Source organism: Aedes aegypti, chromosome 2 (genome assembly GCF_002204515.2).
Source record: "Aedes aegypti strain LVP_AGWG chromosome 2, AaegL5.0 Primary Assembly, whole genome shotgun sequence".
NCBI classification, from domain to species: Eukaryota; Metazoa; Arthropoda; class Insecta; order Diptera; family Culicidae; genus Aedes; species Aedes aegypti.
The window spans coordinates 47,630,564-47,645,326 of NC_035108.1; the positions used below are offsets into that span (position 1 = coordinate 47,630,564).

Sequence of the window (14,763 nt, forward strand, 5' to 3'; positions counted from 1 at the left end):
CCAGTTCAGCCAGATGATACTATCACTTCTTGTCTATCCTGATAGTATCACTGGGAGAATGGTTTCTATCAGAGATAGAAGATAGAGTGATAGTATCCCTATCCCAAAAAAATTTCATTATGATATTATCAGTACAACATCTCTCAAATAACAATGTTAGAGGTTCCATCTTTTATTATAGAATAAAAATTGTTGGACGATGATAACAGAAAATTAACTGAATTCCATATTTAGCAATCCAAGGTGGCGGCTTTAGGAGTGTAAGAATTGTTGGAAACCCATTCAATATTTTCGGAACGAACACAATAAGAATATGACGAAAATCGATATCCGACGCCATTTTCAAATCCAAGATGGCGGCCAAGGAAAATTTTTGAAAACCCATGCAATATGGGCATTTTCGGAACGGGCGCGACGAGGGGATGACGAAAATCGATGCTCGACGCCATTTTGAAATCCAAGATGGCGGCCTCCGGATTAGTAAAATCATTGAAAATCCATCCAAATTTTTTTTATTTTTTGGAATTATAAAAAAGACAATTTACACCGTCTTCAGCCATAGGCTGCACAGACTGAACATAACTAACACTAGACAACGGACTCACGGAACGACCAGTGGACCAGTGAAGAATTTTTCGTTTGACGAAAAGTTTTCTCCGACTGGGGCGGAAATTGAACCCACAATACGACTAAACGACTGACGCCGCTAACCGCAAGGCTACAAAGCCCACAAAATTGAAAGTATTTATTGTAATTACAGTCATACCTCGATATAACGTAACCTCTTTATAACGTAACTCAATATAACATGAACAAAAACATTATTTATGAATGATTTAAGATTTCCGTCATCCCCTCATCGTGCCCGTTTCGAAAATACCCATATTGCATGGGTTTTCAATGATTTTACCAAACCGGAGGCCGCCATCTTGGATTTCAAAATGGCGTCGGACATCGATTGCCGTCATTCCCTCGTCGTACCTGTTCCATAAGACCATACCTTGAGTTATTTTTATTGGCTCTTTCCCATTATGCGCAAGATTTTTTTTTCTGTATTTGTATCAATGATAGGAATTTTGCGAATAGTATATTTTTCCCCAAAGATAGATGATAAAGGTATGCTTGATCCATCAGTGATGAAAAAATGCTGATAGTATCTCCATCCGTCTATCAATTGATAGAGATAATATAGTCTATCTTCTATCCATCATTTTTCAAGAAGTGATAGTATCCCTATCGCTACCCATAGTGATAGTATCATTTGATAGCATCAAAAGATAGAAATGAGAGGGATAAATTTGAAGCCTGTTGCCTGGAATCAAACCAAGAACCTTGCGATCGATAGGCTCGTGCGCACTCCCATCGTCTATCGACGCCTTGATGTGGGGTGATGCTAAAACGATACATAAAGCTTTCGTATTGCAATAATCGTTCCATCTTTCTTAAGGAAAAATATATAAATTTCTATAGTCCAGATCACCGCGTGTAGAATTTATACGCAATAAGAACAAATCAAGAGAATCGTGTTCGACCATTCTTCCCTCCGCAACGGTCTTTGAATGAAAAAAATAAATTTTGTGTTTGAGCCGCAACGTTTGAGCTTACTCCTCCTCCCCCCAGAGCGTTATGTAATGTGTGGACGGCGCCTTAGTCTGCACAAATTTAGTGGCGTTGTGTATTCAATATGACTCTCAGCTGCAAATGCTGTTCTCAGTGTAGTCTGTATTTTTCTGCATTGGCCCTTTCAAAGAGTAGAACATAATGAGTGACGTTCGATTTTAGGCATTGTCAACAAATACGAAAAGTTACCAATACATAACCTAGTTTTTGTACAATTTCGGATTGCCGAAGAGAACAATTTTGTTGCCGACAATAGTAATCGCATTGCCGATAAAAGAACAAGTGCCTCGTGACTTTGGTGAGGAAATATAGATGATTTAGAGAACAAAATAGTATTTTGTGCATGATAACTAATAAATAAAGTGTGCTCAAGTGTACTTCAGGTGTCTCCTGCTAATTGTTGTGCTTTGTTGTTGTGTATAATTGCCTTCTTAAAAATTCAGCTGCTTAGGCTGCCGACAATACGTAAGTTCCCCTATATCAAAATCTAAAGCCGGTTTGAGAAAGAAATATTTGGCATCGGTTTGTATCAGCATCGTTCACTGCAATACTGAGAAAATTGCAGTGCTCACTGATCATTGCTTAACACGATGGATACTAGCACAACACCATTCTCCTCAAACATCTAGTAGAGAAGAAGCACACATTTTTGACTTATGATAACAAAACAAATTCGGACTGACATTGACAATATATATAAGATTCTACAAAAGTCTTCGGAGTTTCCGCCAATAAGATTCTGTCAGAGTCTTGCTTTAGATTGAAAAACCTGGTGACGAACCGGTTCGGTTAAACTACCACTTCAAAATTATTTGTGCGAAAAGCCACCAACAAGATTGAAGCACCAGTCACGACAGCGGTTATTAATTTGCATCAGAACTACATCTGCACCACCATGACTTCTTTCGGCATGCGAAAACCAATTAATTCCCACACCTTTTCGTCTCGTCGAACCAGTTAGGTTAGCTTAATCCGACCACCAAAGACATTTGACATTTTATCTGGAATAATTTGCATTTCTGCACGACGACAGCAGCCAAAAACAAGAACCCGCCACCCGAAAGCGATTAGAATCGGGATTCTAGGGTTACCATATTGGCTCTACTCGGAAAGAATAACATAACACCATTTTTTAGATTGTTCTAGTTTCTTAAACAAGTTTTTTTTTTTGGACCGTCAATACTTAGCGGTATCTGGTAAAGAGTACACTTGATCCCATTCAATAAAAAATAATAGTACACAATTAAAAAAAAACATGTACATGGTAACCCTAGCCAGAAACCAGTTCACCTTTGAGAATGAATCCAAACATAAAAAAGTTCTGCACTTACTAAATGACACCCCTCTCTCTTTTTTTGATTTACAGTGCACCGCCCGGTGGACATCAAGAACCGTCCGCGTATCCCGATCCCGGACGAGGACCCGTACAGTGTGGCCGGCAATGGCGGCGGCAGCTCGGGTAGCTCCGGGTTCGGGGCCAGCGGCAGTGGCATGGTCGGTGCCTCCCGGGATCACCTGATGGGCGGCCAGGGCCAACCGATGGGACAGCGCCGCAGCGAGAAACCACCGAAGCTACCTCCGCGGGACAATCTGTACGCGTCGCACGAGATGGTGAAGGTGAGTCGGACTAGACTAGACCAAAGAGTGTTTTATTGATTTAGTCACTTTAATCAAGATAAATAACTTTATTAAAGCTGCATTTCGCCCCGGGCAACTCGCCAGACGAACTCCGTCACTAAACCCCCTAGAGTGTTTCAAATCATCGATTTCACGATCAGAATAGAATAACTTAAAAACTACTGATTTTAGGTATTTGGAGTTTTCGAAGAATTCTCTCGATACAAATAGCACTTGTTACTATGAGTTCTATGATCTATCCACATGAAACCTCTGATTGGATCCTAATTCTTGTTTTTATTTAATAACACGGAAGAGCATGTTCTTGCAACTACTTTAGCAATTTTCCAGCTCAAGTAATGGCTGTAACATATTTAAATTTCAATTTTGAAAATGGTTCCAAATATGAACCTTTAAACGTTTGATCATGTTTGACGTTCACTTTGTCGACAAAAATGCCACAGGACTTTTAGTTTTAACACTGGGGTTGTTCCTATTTGACATTTCGAAAAAGACACGGTAAACAAAATATAACCAAAATTTGAGTTCAAACCAATGGGTGTGACAAAATCCCAAAACACGGAAAAAAAATTTGGACTTAAACCAACGAAAATCATTTTAAAATTTAGTAAATATGTGTTTCTGGCCTAAACTTAAGCGTTTGGTACTAAAATTGAGGCTTAAGAACCCTATTCGGGGTAACATTGATCAGTTTTTTGGGGAATTTATTAAAAATTTCAATTGAAAATGCAAATTTTGTAAGTTATATATTTTTAAAAGAAGCACTCTCACTCAACCATATCTCGTGTATAAAGGGCGGACATGTCATGCCAATTTCTTATAATGTTTAGAATCAAACCAAAATTTAGTACAGTTTAGTAGTTTATACATATATTTACTTCAAAAATCGAAAGAAAAGTTAATCGATGGAGCCTTGAGTGTAAAATTGAAGGCATTTTTGCTCGATGCCCTCCTTTAAAGTCTTTACAGTATCATCCGGTACCAGTTTCTCAGTTTTTTTTTTTTTCATTTTCTTAACATGTCCTTCTCGTTTTTGACTGTCTTCTTGATCTTCCGAAGTTCCCGCTTCATTATTGCCCAGTACTGCTCCACCGGGCGCAGCTCCGGACAGTTTGGCGGATTCATGTCCTTTGAAACAAAATGGACAGAATTGGCCTCATACCACTCCAGGACACTTTTAGAATAGTGGCATGACGCCAAATCTGGCGTCATGCCACTATTGAAGCAAGCAACCCAAGCAAGCGAGACCGTTTTTCGTCTTCACGTCGCCGGAGTGCTTTTTTCGGTTTGCGCTCTTTTCGTTTTCCGGTCACCGGTATGCTTTTGTTTTTCGGTCGGTGCTTCTTTTCCTAGGTAGGAGTTTGTGAATAACCAATAAATACTTGACATTTCCCGGAAGACATCTTGGGATGAATGACTACAAATTTTGTTTGAGATCTCATCGGAAAAGTTTTCGGAATTCCCGAATAAATTTTGAATTTTTGAACATTCTCTAAACGGGAATGTTGGGGGAAGTCCTCGGAAATCAATGGATAGATTTCTTGAGAACACGGGACTTCATTTGGAATGGTATTGAAAACTTAATTCTTTGCAAGAGTTGCTTAGAAAATTCGTGAAAAATCACAAAACAAACTCCTGAGGAGATCTTTGCAGTGATACGTGAAACAAATCCACAGAAAAACGAGCAGTAATACTTTCCGTAATGTCATAAGGAATTTAAGAATCATAAAGGAATTAAGGGAAAGGATAGGATTTTTCCCTTGAATTCGAATAGACTACTTTCTTTACCTTTGATTTTGATGATTGAAGGCACTTTCAGAGCATTTGATATGGATTTTTTTGTGGAAATCAAGTAAAATTCACCATTTTTTTAATTAACGTATTTAGAACAGATAACATATTTTTTATTCAAATGAAAAATACTTTGTGATTCTTCGTTTATTTTTGTTTAAGTATTTTGAAACTACCTTTGAAAATGAACTTTTAGTCTTTTTAAACAAATTATTAGTCAATCATTTATGCATTGTGGACAATTTGTGAAACCAGGAATTGTTTTGTAAATCCTGGAAAAACCTGGAAATATCAGGGAATTTTTTTTCTGTAAATGAGTAGACACTCTGATAGACCAGCAGCGATAAGCTGGCCTCATTCTGGACAGGAGTGTTGTCACATACATTTAGATTACTCTCAATATCTCAAATACTAAAATATTATCTCTTTCAAGTAAGATTTATTCATCATTTAACTTACTTTTGATTCAATAAGATTGCATGAAAAAATGTTAACAGGCCTATCGCGATTTTTTTCACCACTTTGACTTTAGTGATCTGAATTTCGTCTTTCTCAGATTTCGCCTTCGATTTCACTGCCCCTTTTCAATCACCGCCGCCCATCTTCTTCTTTCTGGCGTTACGTCCCAACTGGGACAAAGCCTGCTTCTCAGATTAGTGTTCTTATGAGCACTTCAACAGTTATTAACTGAGAGCTTTCTTTGCCGATTGACCATTTTTGCATGTGCATATCGTGTGGCAGGCACGAAGATACTTCTATGCCCTGGGAATCGAGAAAATTTCTTTTACGAAAAGATCCTCGACCAGTGGGATTCGAACCCACGACCCTCAGCATGGCCATGCTGAATAGCTGCGCGTTTACCGCTACGGCTATCTGGGCCGCCGCCCATCCTGATGTTCATGACAGTTTTCTCCGGTCGGCTCAGTGTTTACCATTTTCTCTGTGTTCTCGACTCACCAGCTGGTTTTGTTGTGTAAACAAGTCCTTCCGAAGTTTACAGTCATCGTCATTGTTCTCGTGCTCCAGCTGGTCATGCTCTCTTGTCAAAACCAGCTGGTAGTGACTGAAATCAAGGATGAAAGGTGAATGGTGTTTGAAAATGTACCATCAGAACATTATTGGCAGCTTCTCAATTGCGTCATGAAAGTCTAATCATTCGTGGAAATTACAATAAAACAGCAAAGATAAGTTTGTATAAGTTCCTGGTGGTCTAAATAGTTCAAATTTTGTTTATCACGCAACACACATTTGACAAGATTTATGGAGGTTTATTTAAGATGGAACAGATCTTTTTTCAATCAAAACCCCAGGTGAATGTTCAAAATATGTGGCAACACTGTTTCTGGATAGCAACTAATCAGGTCTCGGAAAACTAGTCAAACAGCCTTATATCCTAGTAGTAAACGAACTAACATTATCGATTCATCGTATTCCACAGACTAAATTATACACGTTTCACTGTGAACCTACTTGGTTTTCGTTTTAAAAACGTTCATTTTCTGTATTTACAAAAGTCTTATTAAGTCAAATTTTCAACTTTCGAAACCCATTTACTACTCACACTGCTCCATTGCAAGACAAAACGACAACGTAAGCAGGAATCAAAACAAAACACTACAAGCAGGAATCAAAACAAAACTTACAAGCAAAAATAATGTGATGTACACGGCGAAAAAATGTTAAGGAGAGGATTAATTTTAAAACAGTGTGAGCTAACTTTGCAACTTTATTGTGTTCGCAAAATCGATGTTTAAAACACTGTGGCACACGAGAAGAAAAAATCGAAAGTTCGTCACTTGACGAAGCGCTCAAGTCACCATTCTAATCTGGGTTCCTGCGATTGTCTTTTTTTTCCTTTCTTTCTCTCACACAGCCCGACTATGACGACATTGAGGACGAGAACCGCGTCAAGCTACAGCGAGGAAAATCAGACAAAGGCAAAGACAACAAGAAATATGGTAAGTCGTCGCTGCTGCTAGAGCAAAGTTCGGTACCCCCCGTATGTGTGACCTCTCCTCCTCTCAATTATTATTCAAATATGTAATAAAAAGGCATATTTGTATTATTCATTTTAATTATCCCACAAGAATAAATGGAATGCTGGATTCCTTTGTCTTCGTCTAGTTCGGTGCTTCTACAAAGACAGTCGTCCGAAAAAGCTTTGAGAACAAAGTAACAACCTCACTGTGACTAAGCCACAGACTTTTACCCAGTTCGGGATACCATTTACCCGAACGGATGCGCAAATAGTTTTCCCATTTTCATATTTCCTTATCTCCCACGGCCAAGGCCGGGCGGGACGCAAATTGAATCGGTCTTGGAGGAATTTGTTCTGAGCATATTTTGCTGTAACTTTTAGCCGCAGGCGTCGTCGTTGCTTGCACTGCTGTATCGGCCGATATCCCATTCAATTAAATTTAGATTAGAAAAACATTTTTCCAATTGTTGCTGGCCGTGGCTTAACTGATACCGGGGGAAGTATTGTTCCCCCGATGCACAATGCTCCACAAAAGCAAAGGGGCATGCATCCTAACAATAATCCAGATACAGATACTCGAACCATTTGGAAGGAGGACTAACTGATGAAACTGCATTCCTGTTCGAGAAAGATTTTTTTCGGGCTTATCAGTTCAATGGGGAGTTTGGTTCTGACTGGGATCTCTATATGAGAGGATGTCTTGTTCGTGTCGAGTAAATTCTTTCAAATATGCCTCTTTTTTGAACAGAATGGATCGAAAAGTACGAATGCTTGTATTTGACCTAAGTTAAACAACCGTTTCTTATTGGCTGGCAACTTCTTCAACTACAATCGCTTCTATTTTATTTGCAATTCGGTTTTATGGAAAATTTTGAAATCGAAATGTACACTACATCGAGTTATACCTGTACATACACTGAAAATAATTCACACGTTCGATTAGTGTGTTTCACATGCGAATTTTCACTAATTGTAAAAAAAACAAAGTTTAAAACCAATAGCTTTCGGAAATCCGAATTCACATGTGAAACACGTTAGCAAACAATTCATACTTTGCTGACGATTGTCAGCAATTTTTTTTTGTAATTCTGATGCTAGTCATACCATAAACAACATGTTTATTAACGTGTCACATGCCCAACAAAAGAGAGAGTCCTTGTCGTAATAAGCAAACTAGTTCTGATAATGATGGATACACTGAAAATAATCCACATGATTCCCTGGCATCAGTATTTAAAAAAATCGTCATCAATGTTTTGGATTGTTTGAAAGCTAATGAATTCGGATTGCCAAAAGCGACTGGTTTCACACCATTAATTGAATTTGAATCTATGACAAAAGGTCGAAAGACAAAAGGTCGAAAGTACAGAAGGTCGACATACAAAAGGTCGGAAGGACAGAAGGTCGAAATACAAAAGGTCGGTAGGACAAAAGGTCGAAGAACAAAAAAGAAGGGACAAAGGCTCGAAAATCTTTTTTCAAAGAAGGAAAAATTTCCCACCATGCAAATCTTTTTCGACCTTTTGTCCTTTCGACCTTTTGTCTTTTGACTTTTTGTCTTTCGACCTGTCCCTGTCCCTGTCCCTGTCCCTGTCCCTGTCCCTGTCCCTGTCCCTGTCCCTGTCCCTGTCCCTGTCCCTGTCCCTGTCCCTGTCCCTGTCCCTGTTCCTTCTCTTGTTCCTGTTCTTGTTCCTGTTCCTGTTCCTGTTCCTGTTCCTGTTCCTGTTCCTGTTCCTGTTCCTGTTCCTGTTCCTGTTCCTGTTCCTGTTCTTGTTCCTGTTCCTGTTCCTGTTCCTGTTCCTGTTCCTGTTCCTGTTCCTGTTCCTGTTCCTGTTCCTGTTCCTGTTCCTGTTCCTGTTCCTGTTCCTGTTCCTGTTCCTGTTCCTGTTCCTGTTCCTGTTCCTGTTCCTGTTCCTGTTCCTGTTCCTGTTCCTGTTCCTGTTCCTGTTCCTGTTCCTGTTCCTGTTCCTGTTCCTGTTCCTGTTCCTGTTCCTGTTCCTGTTCCTGTTCCTGTTCCTGTTCCTGTTCCTGTTCCTTTTTCTTTTCATTTATTTTTTCTTTTTCTTTTTCTTTTTCTTTTTCTTTTTCCTTTTCCTTTTCCTTTTCCTTTTCCTTTTCCTTCTCCTTTTCCTTTTCCTTTTCCTTTTCCTTTTCCTTTTCCTTTTCATTTTCCTGTTCCTTTTTCTTTTCCTTTTCCGGTTCCTGTTCATTTTCCTGTCCCTTTTCCTTTTCCTTCTGATTAAGATTTGGATTCAGATTTAGAATCAGCTTTAAATTCAGCATAACATTCAGTTTAAGATTCAGATCGACATTCAAATTAAGATTCAAATATTCAGATATTTAGATTCAGATTGAGATTTTAATTATAATTCAGATTTAGATTCAGGTTTAGATTCAGATTTAGATTCAGGTTTAGATTCAGATTTAGATCAAAATTGAGATATAGATTCAAATTGACATTCAGATTTAAATTCAAATTAAAATTCAAATTTAGATTGAGGTTAAGATTCATATTTAGATTCAGATTGAGATTCTGATTTAGATTCCGATTCAGATTCAGATTTAGATTCAGATTTAGATTCAGATTTAGATTCAGATTTAGATTCAGATTTAGATTCAGATTTAGATTCAGATTTAGATTCAGATTTAGATTCAGATTTAGATTCAGATTTAGATTCAGATTTAGATTCAGATTTAGATTCAGATTTACATTCAGATTTAGATTTAGATTTGAATCAGATTTAAATTTAGGTTTAGATTCAAATTTAGATTTAGATTGGGATTTAGATTTAAATTTAGACTTAGATTTAGATTTAGACTCAGATTAAGACTCAGATTTAAATTTAGATTCAGATCAAGATTCCGATCTAGATTCAGATTTAGGTTCAAATTCAGATTCAAGTTGAAATAATATATCGACGTTACAAGATTTCAAACAAAACATTTGAAAAAAATATCCCCGAACACTATTTACCGATCTACCGGTGACGTCTTCTCGGAAACCACAAAACCGTTTCAGGTGAAATTAGCACCGGTCAATGATCAAAACCACACAAACCCTCAAAACGTAGACAGTGAACGTCGTAAACCCCCTTTCTCCGTCGCATATTCCTAAGTAGAAAATCTTCAACTACCTAACGGTTACGTGATTACAATCGCCAGCACCATTCACAAGAATTCATGACCCCGTGCGCGCGCCATCATTGGTTTGCGCAACGGCTTGCTTAGCTAGCGCAATCAAATTTCTATGAATCAGAACAACCGTCGTCACTCGCCTGCTTCGACTGAATTCTTCCCATAATCCCATACCTCCCATGGAAAGTATTAGTATTTTGGCTTGCATTCAACTACGGCGCAACCAAGTAGGCCGATTAGTATTCATCCCGCACATCGGCTTGAACAGTGTAGAAGAATCGTTCTTTTCCAATGTCCAACAAACTTGCGTTGGGTGCACGTGATCTGCGTGTCAATTGAGACGAGAAGTTCAATGCGCATACGGGTGTACCAGAAAAGCTAGGTCAAGTGAATTCTTGCGCTAATTGGTTAACTTTGTATTTCTTCCAGACGATCCCTACTACTGCGGACTTCGGGCCCGTGTGCCAAACTTTGTCAAATCGTCCAAATCGAAGGAGAACAACAACAACAGCAACGTAGCCAACAATAATAGCAGCAACGGCAAGGACAACAGTGCTAACGCCGTTTCCAAACGTCTCTCGATTGCTCATCTACAGCACCCTTCGTCGCTGCAGTCGTTGCACCAGTTGCACCAAATGCATCCCCATCACAACCTGATGGCCGCTCACCAGCACCACCAGCAGCTAATGTGGCACGCCAGAAGCTATGAAAGCGGAATCGGTAAGTTGGCAACACTTCTCACACTGTCGATTTACAATGCATCCAAGTGAATAATCCAGGTTGTTCTCCATTCGCAGATACCGACGTGGTTGAGTCACCCTATAGTCACATGTATGGCCGTGTCCCGTTGCCGACGAGGGGCTACATTCCGGCACCGCGTGCCATGTACATTGGCGAATGGGATTAGGTCGCGTCGAGCCGTTCCAGCAACTAATCGCGCTCGAGACTAATCGAAGTAACCCTATGGAACACAATATACACGTTAGAATACATCTACCCGGTTGGAACACTTCCCGTTTTGTCGATCAGCGCACACTTCGATCGGAGACAGGCACCGCGCCCGCTATGGCAACACTTCCGCTTGTTTCCCTTTTCAAATGAAATGAAAAATGGAGTCGTGCGTCCGGCTTTTCTCTTCTATTTCAAACTCTTCCTCTGTTTTTGGCGTACTTTTCTACCACTGTTTAGATTATAAGTGAAGACTAGTTTGTTGTTTTAGTGTATATAGTTATGAATGAGAATTTAGGAAAAAAACAAGAAAAAGCTTTTGCTCGCGGTGGGTTCGATTGGCGTTTTTTTTACAAAGGAAAAAACTCCATCCAACCCACCGTCTCAGCTCTAGTTGAACATGATAGACTTGTACGCGACTTAACGCAAGGAAACTTTAAACAACAAGAAAACCAACAACACGTTGACACGATACTGCCATTCATTTATTATTTTTTTATGATATCGTTTATTGTTTATTGAAAAAAAAGCGTTAGTAGATTTTTTCGGCAACCATTCAGGACGAAATGAACCTAAGTGTGTGTGTAAATACAACAAACTGAAAACGTGAGACTATTTACAAGATGAAAAAAATGAGGAAAAAATTGTTACAAAACGAACTCTATGTTTCGATGTACATACTAAAACTGTCAACTGTTATTTTTTTAATTAAGCGAAAAAACTGTCATGGTTAATCGTATTTTTAGACACGAAATGTTTTAGCTGTCATTTATCGTAAATCTTTTTTGAGAAACAGTCGTAACCCCTGTATATCTCCGTACTTGTATGTTTTAAGTTTTAACTATCGCCTGCAAGTGTTTACTCCTCTAGCATTAGATCAGAAAGGAACGAAGCAGCACATTGAAAATGAAACTCAATGTCCGCGTTCCAAAACAATGGCAGTGCTTCCAAGAGCTCAAACACTGTATAGGAAAACAAAATAGAACTTTGGAAGCCAAAACAACCAATCACGATGACATAATACTCAACAAACCGAAACCCATGTACACGTCTGTTTTAACCGCCTTATTTTGGTGTAAAAATCGCCGCACATTCTGACAGTTGCCACACCTGCTCAGCCCTCGATCGTAAACCGCTCCAAACCTCAAAATTTTTCAAAAAGTTTCACCCTCCCTTCCCCTGACCTATTGTCCAAAATTTCTCACACCTTACCACTGTGATTGTTTTGAGACTTTCCACATTTTTCTCGCAAAAACGTAAATTTGGTTAAGACACACACACATCCACACGCACGACCAACAACAATCGATCAATCAATCAAAGTGTAGAATATTCACAACATGCGCGCGCTGCAGGAGTTTCTCTGCGCTTACTTTGTTTCCTTCCTCAACCCAATATCAACCGTATGTTCCGACCGCGTGTTCGTACCCTGCCAGCACCAACTAGGAGATTCCGATCTACGGTTCTAATCTACAAGACCGACACGGGTGAGATCGGAATTTTCCACCCTATATCCATTCTCGGCACAGTTGGATGGTAGCCGTTCCAAATCCTAGCTTTCGGCTCGTATTTTGTCATTATTCACATTTTTGGCCCCCAACGTTTGGCTTCCCGGTTAAGAGCTCCTGCACAAAACTTATCATCACATCCCCAAAAAGGCAAAATGGACGGTTTCGAGGGGATCACGCTGTGACAAGCAACTGTCAGAATTGACTTGACTCGATTGGTTCACCATTTTTAAACGTGTAACACTTTTAGCTAATAATACTAATCAAGGCTGCCAGGCATGAGATTGCAATACCCAGCTTACTATTGTCGCAACGATCTTCAAATTTCCAACATCATCAAAGCAAGCGCGGCAAAACGTTTGTTCGTGTTTGCTACTTTTGTAAATTGAACCCTCTAGACACAGACGTGCATGCGTTTTCCTTCCTTCTTATCCCTCTTAATATACGGTAGATTCGTATAAGAAGTAACGCTAAGTCGTATTTTACAATCAAAGTAACTTACCTAAACAGTTGCTTGTAAGTGGTAAACTAAGTGGTCTCCTGTAACGGAACTTCCAGCAAAAATTTGTTCTGCCAAGCAAATTTTGAACGTGAAAGAAATTATATTTATACAGTAAGCGATGGCGTTTTTCGGACTATGGTGAAAGGGTCGAAATTTGTTTTGAATTAGAAAGGAAAACCACACACACACAATCATTCATTCATACAAACAGTAATTGGATAAATAGTGAATCAGACTGCCACCAGTGGCGTGAGAGTAAAAAGAGATAGGAATCGATCTTATTTAAACTTTTTCAAACGATGCTCATACACAACCAAGACAAACATGATCATATCGATTAGTAACCCAAGCACTGTATCTAATATCTACACCATCTTCTGTTTATATTTCATAGAAAAAAAAAGTAATGAACAAGAGATAAATGTAATCACAAACCAGTAATTCTTATTGTAAACGAAGAATTAATAACATACTTTCCCATTAAAAAATAAAACAGCAAAACCCGAAATCAGGATATGATCCCGAGAACCCGACTACCGGAAAGTCGAAGCAATTCAAGTGAAAGCAATATAATACAGCAGCACAGTATACACTTCCAAATTACGCACAATCCCCCAAGCATATGAATGAATTATACATTAATTATTATAGCGATTGATGATATGGAATGTTTATAGCTCTTACAGTGAAAGGGAAACAAATGACGAAGAAGCGATCCGCAAAAAACGATGAGAGAACTACCTACTGATCAAAATGAATTGAAAATGGAAAAAGTATTTTAAAAATAAAGTTAAAAACACAACCAACGTTTGATTTTTGGTGTATGATTTCATGAAAGAAATATGTTAAGTTTAGTACTAAGAGGATACGAGCACTTGGACTGGTGATCTAATGGCTCACTATTTTTTTTATATATATTTTAACCTATCACTTGTCGCGCGCTTTTTATAAATGATATTTTTCAACTTCCCTGGGCATTAGGGTGGTTCAAAAATCGGTTTTGCTCCACACCGCTCAATCTATTCTAGTTTAAAGTCTTAGTGTACCTCCAAAATTAAATTAAAGCTCATTTAGATGAAAACCAAACAAATCGTTCAATCGGTTATAGCTTTCTCCCACGTGCCCTTGAAGGTTAGGACTATGCTAATACTGTTAGAAACATTCACCTGCTACAACTTTGTCAGAAACCGTTTTCAAATCGGACGTCGCAATAGTTAGCTAATGATTTTTATCCTAGTCGGAAATCTTTAGTTACGATAACTGGAAAGTGAAACATAGTAGCCATGATTTGTTTGTACTATCTTTGGCTCCAGATGCAGCAATGTTGTGTGTTCATTTTTTTATGGTTTTCCATTTGGATAGAAATAAATAGCTATTTTTTTTTTGTTTTTTTCCATTAGTATCATTCTAAACATTACTTTCATTTCTTATATCTGGGTGTTCTGTGTTATTAGACAACACTATCATCCTAATTTGGTGAAACAAATTTAAGATTCTATTAACATTTTGTTAGCAACATATTACATTTCATTTGCCATAGCCGTTCAGATTTTTTACAGGTGAGTTGATTTCACCTGCTTATAAAAAAACACGTTTTTAATTTACTTAACCTAAATATATAACGCATTAATCGTGGCAATAGA

General features: G+C 38.6%; 1 protein-coding gene across 6 annotated transcripts in view; it reads left to right on the forward strand.

The window, feature by feature from the left end:
• LOC5570536 overlaps positions 1 to 13,926 on the forward strand; it is a 640,253-nt gene extending 626,327 nt beyond the window's left edge. For 4 of the 6 annotated variants that reach the window (XM_021840763.1, XM_021840765.1, XM_021840766.1 and 1 more), the window contains exons 8-11: positions 2,987 to 3,237; positions 6,923 to 7,007; positions 10,592 to 10,882; positions 10,942 to 13,926. In XM_021840763.1, the coding sequence (XP_021696455.1) occupies positions 2,987 to 3,237; positions 6,923 to 7,007; positions 10,592 to 10,882; positions 10,942 to 11,069 (755 nt within the window). In that variant the 3' untranslated portion in view covers positions 11,070 to 13,926. The remainder of the gene's footprint in view (positions 1 to 2,986; positions 3,238 to 6,922; positions 7,008 to 10,591; positions 10,883 to 10,941) is intronic. The other 2 variants (XM_021840764.1, XM_021840768.1) reach the window with 1 other exon arrangement.
• Positions 13,927 to 14,763: the final 837 nt, after the last annotated feature.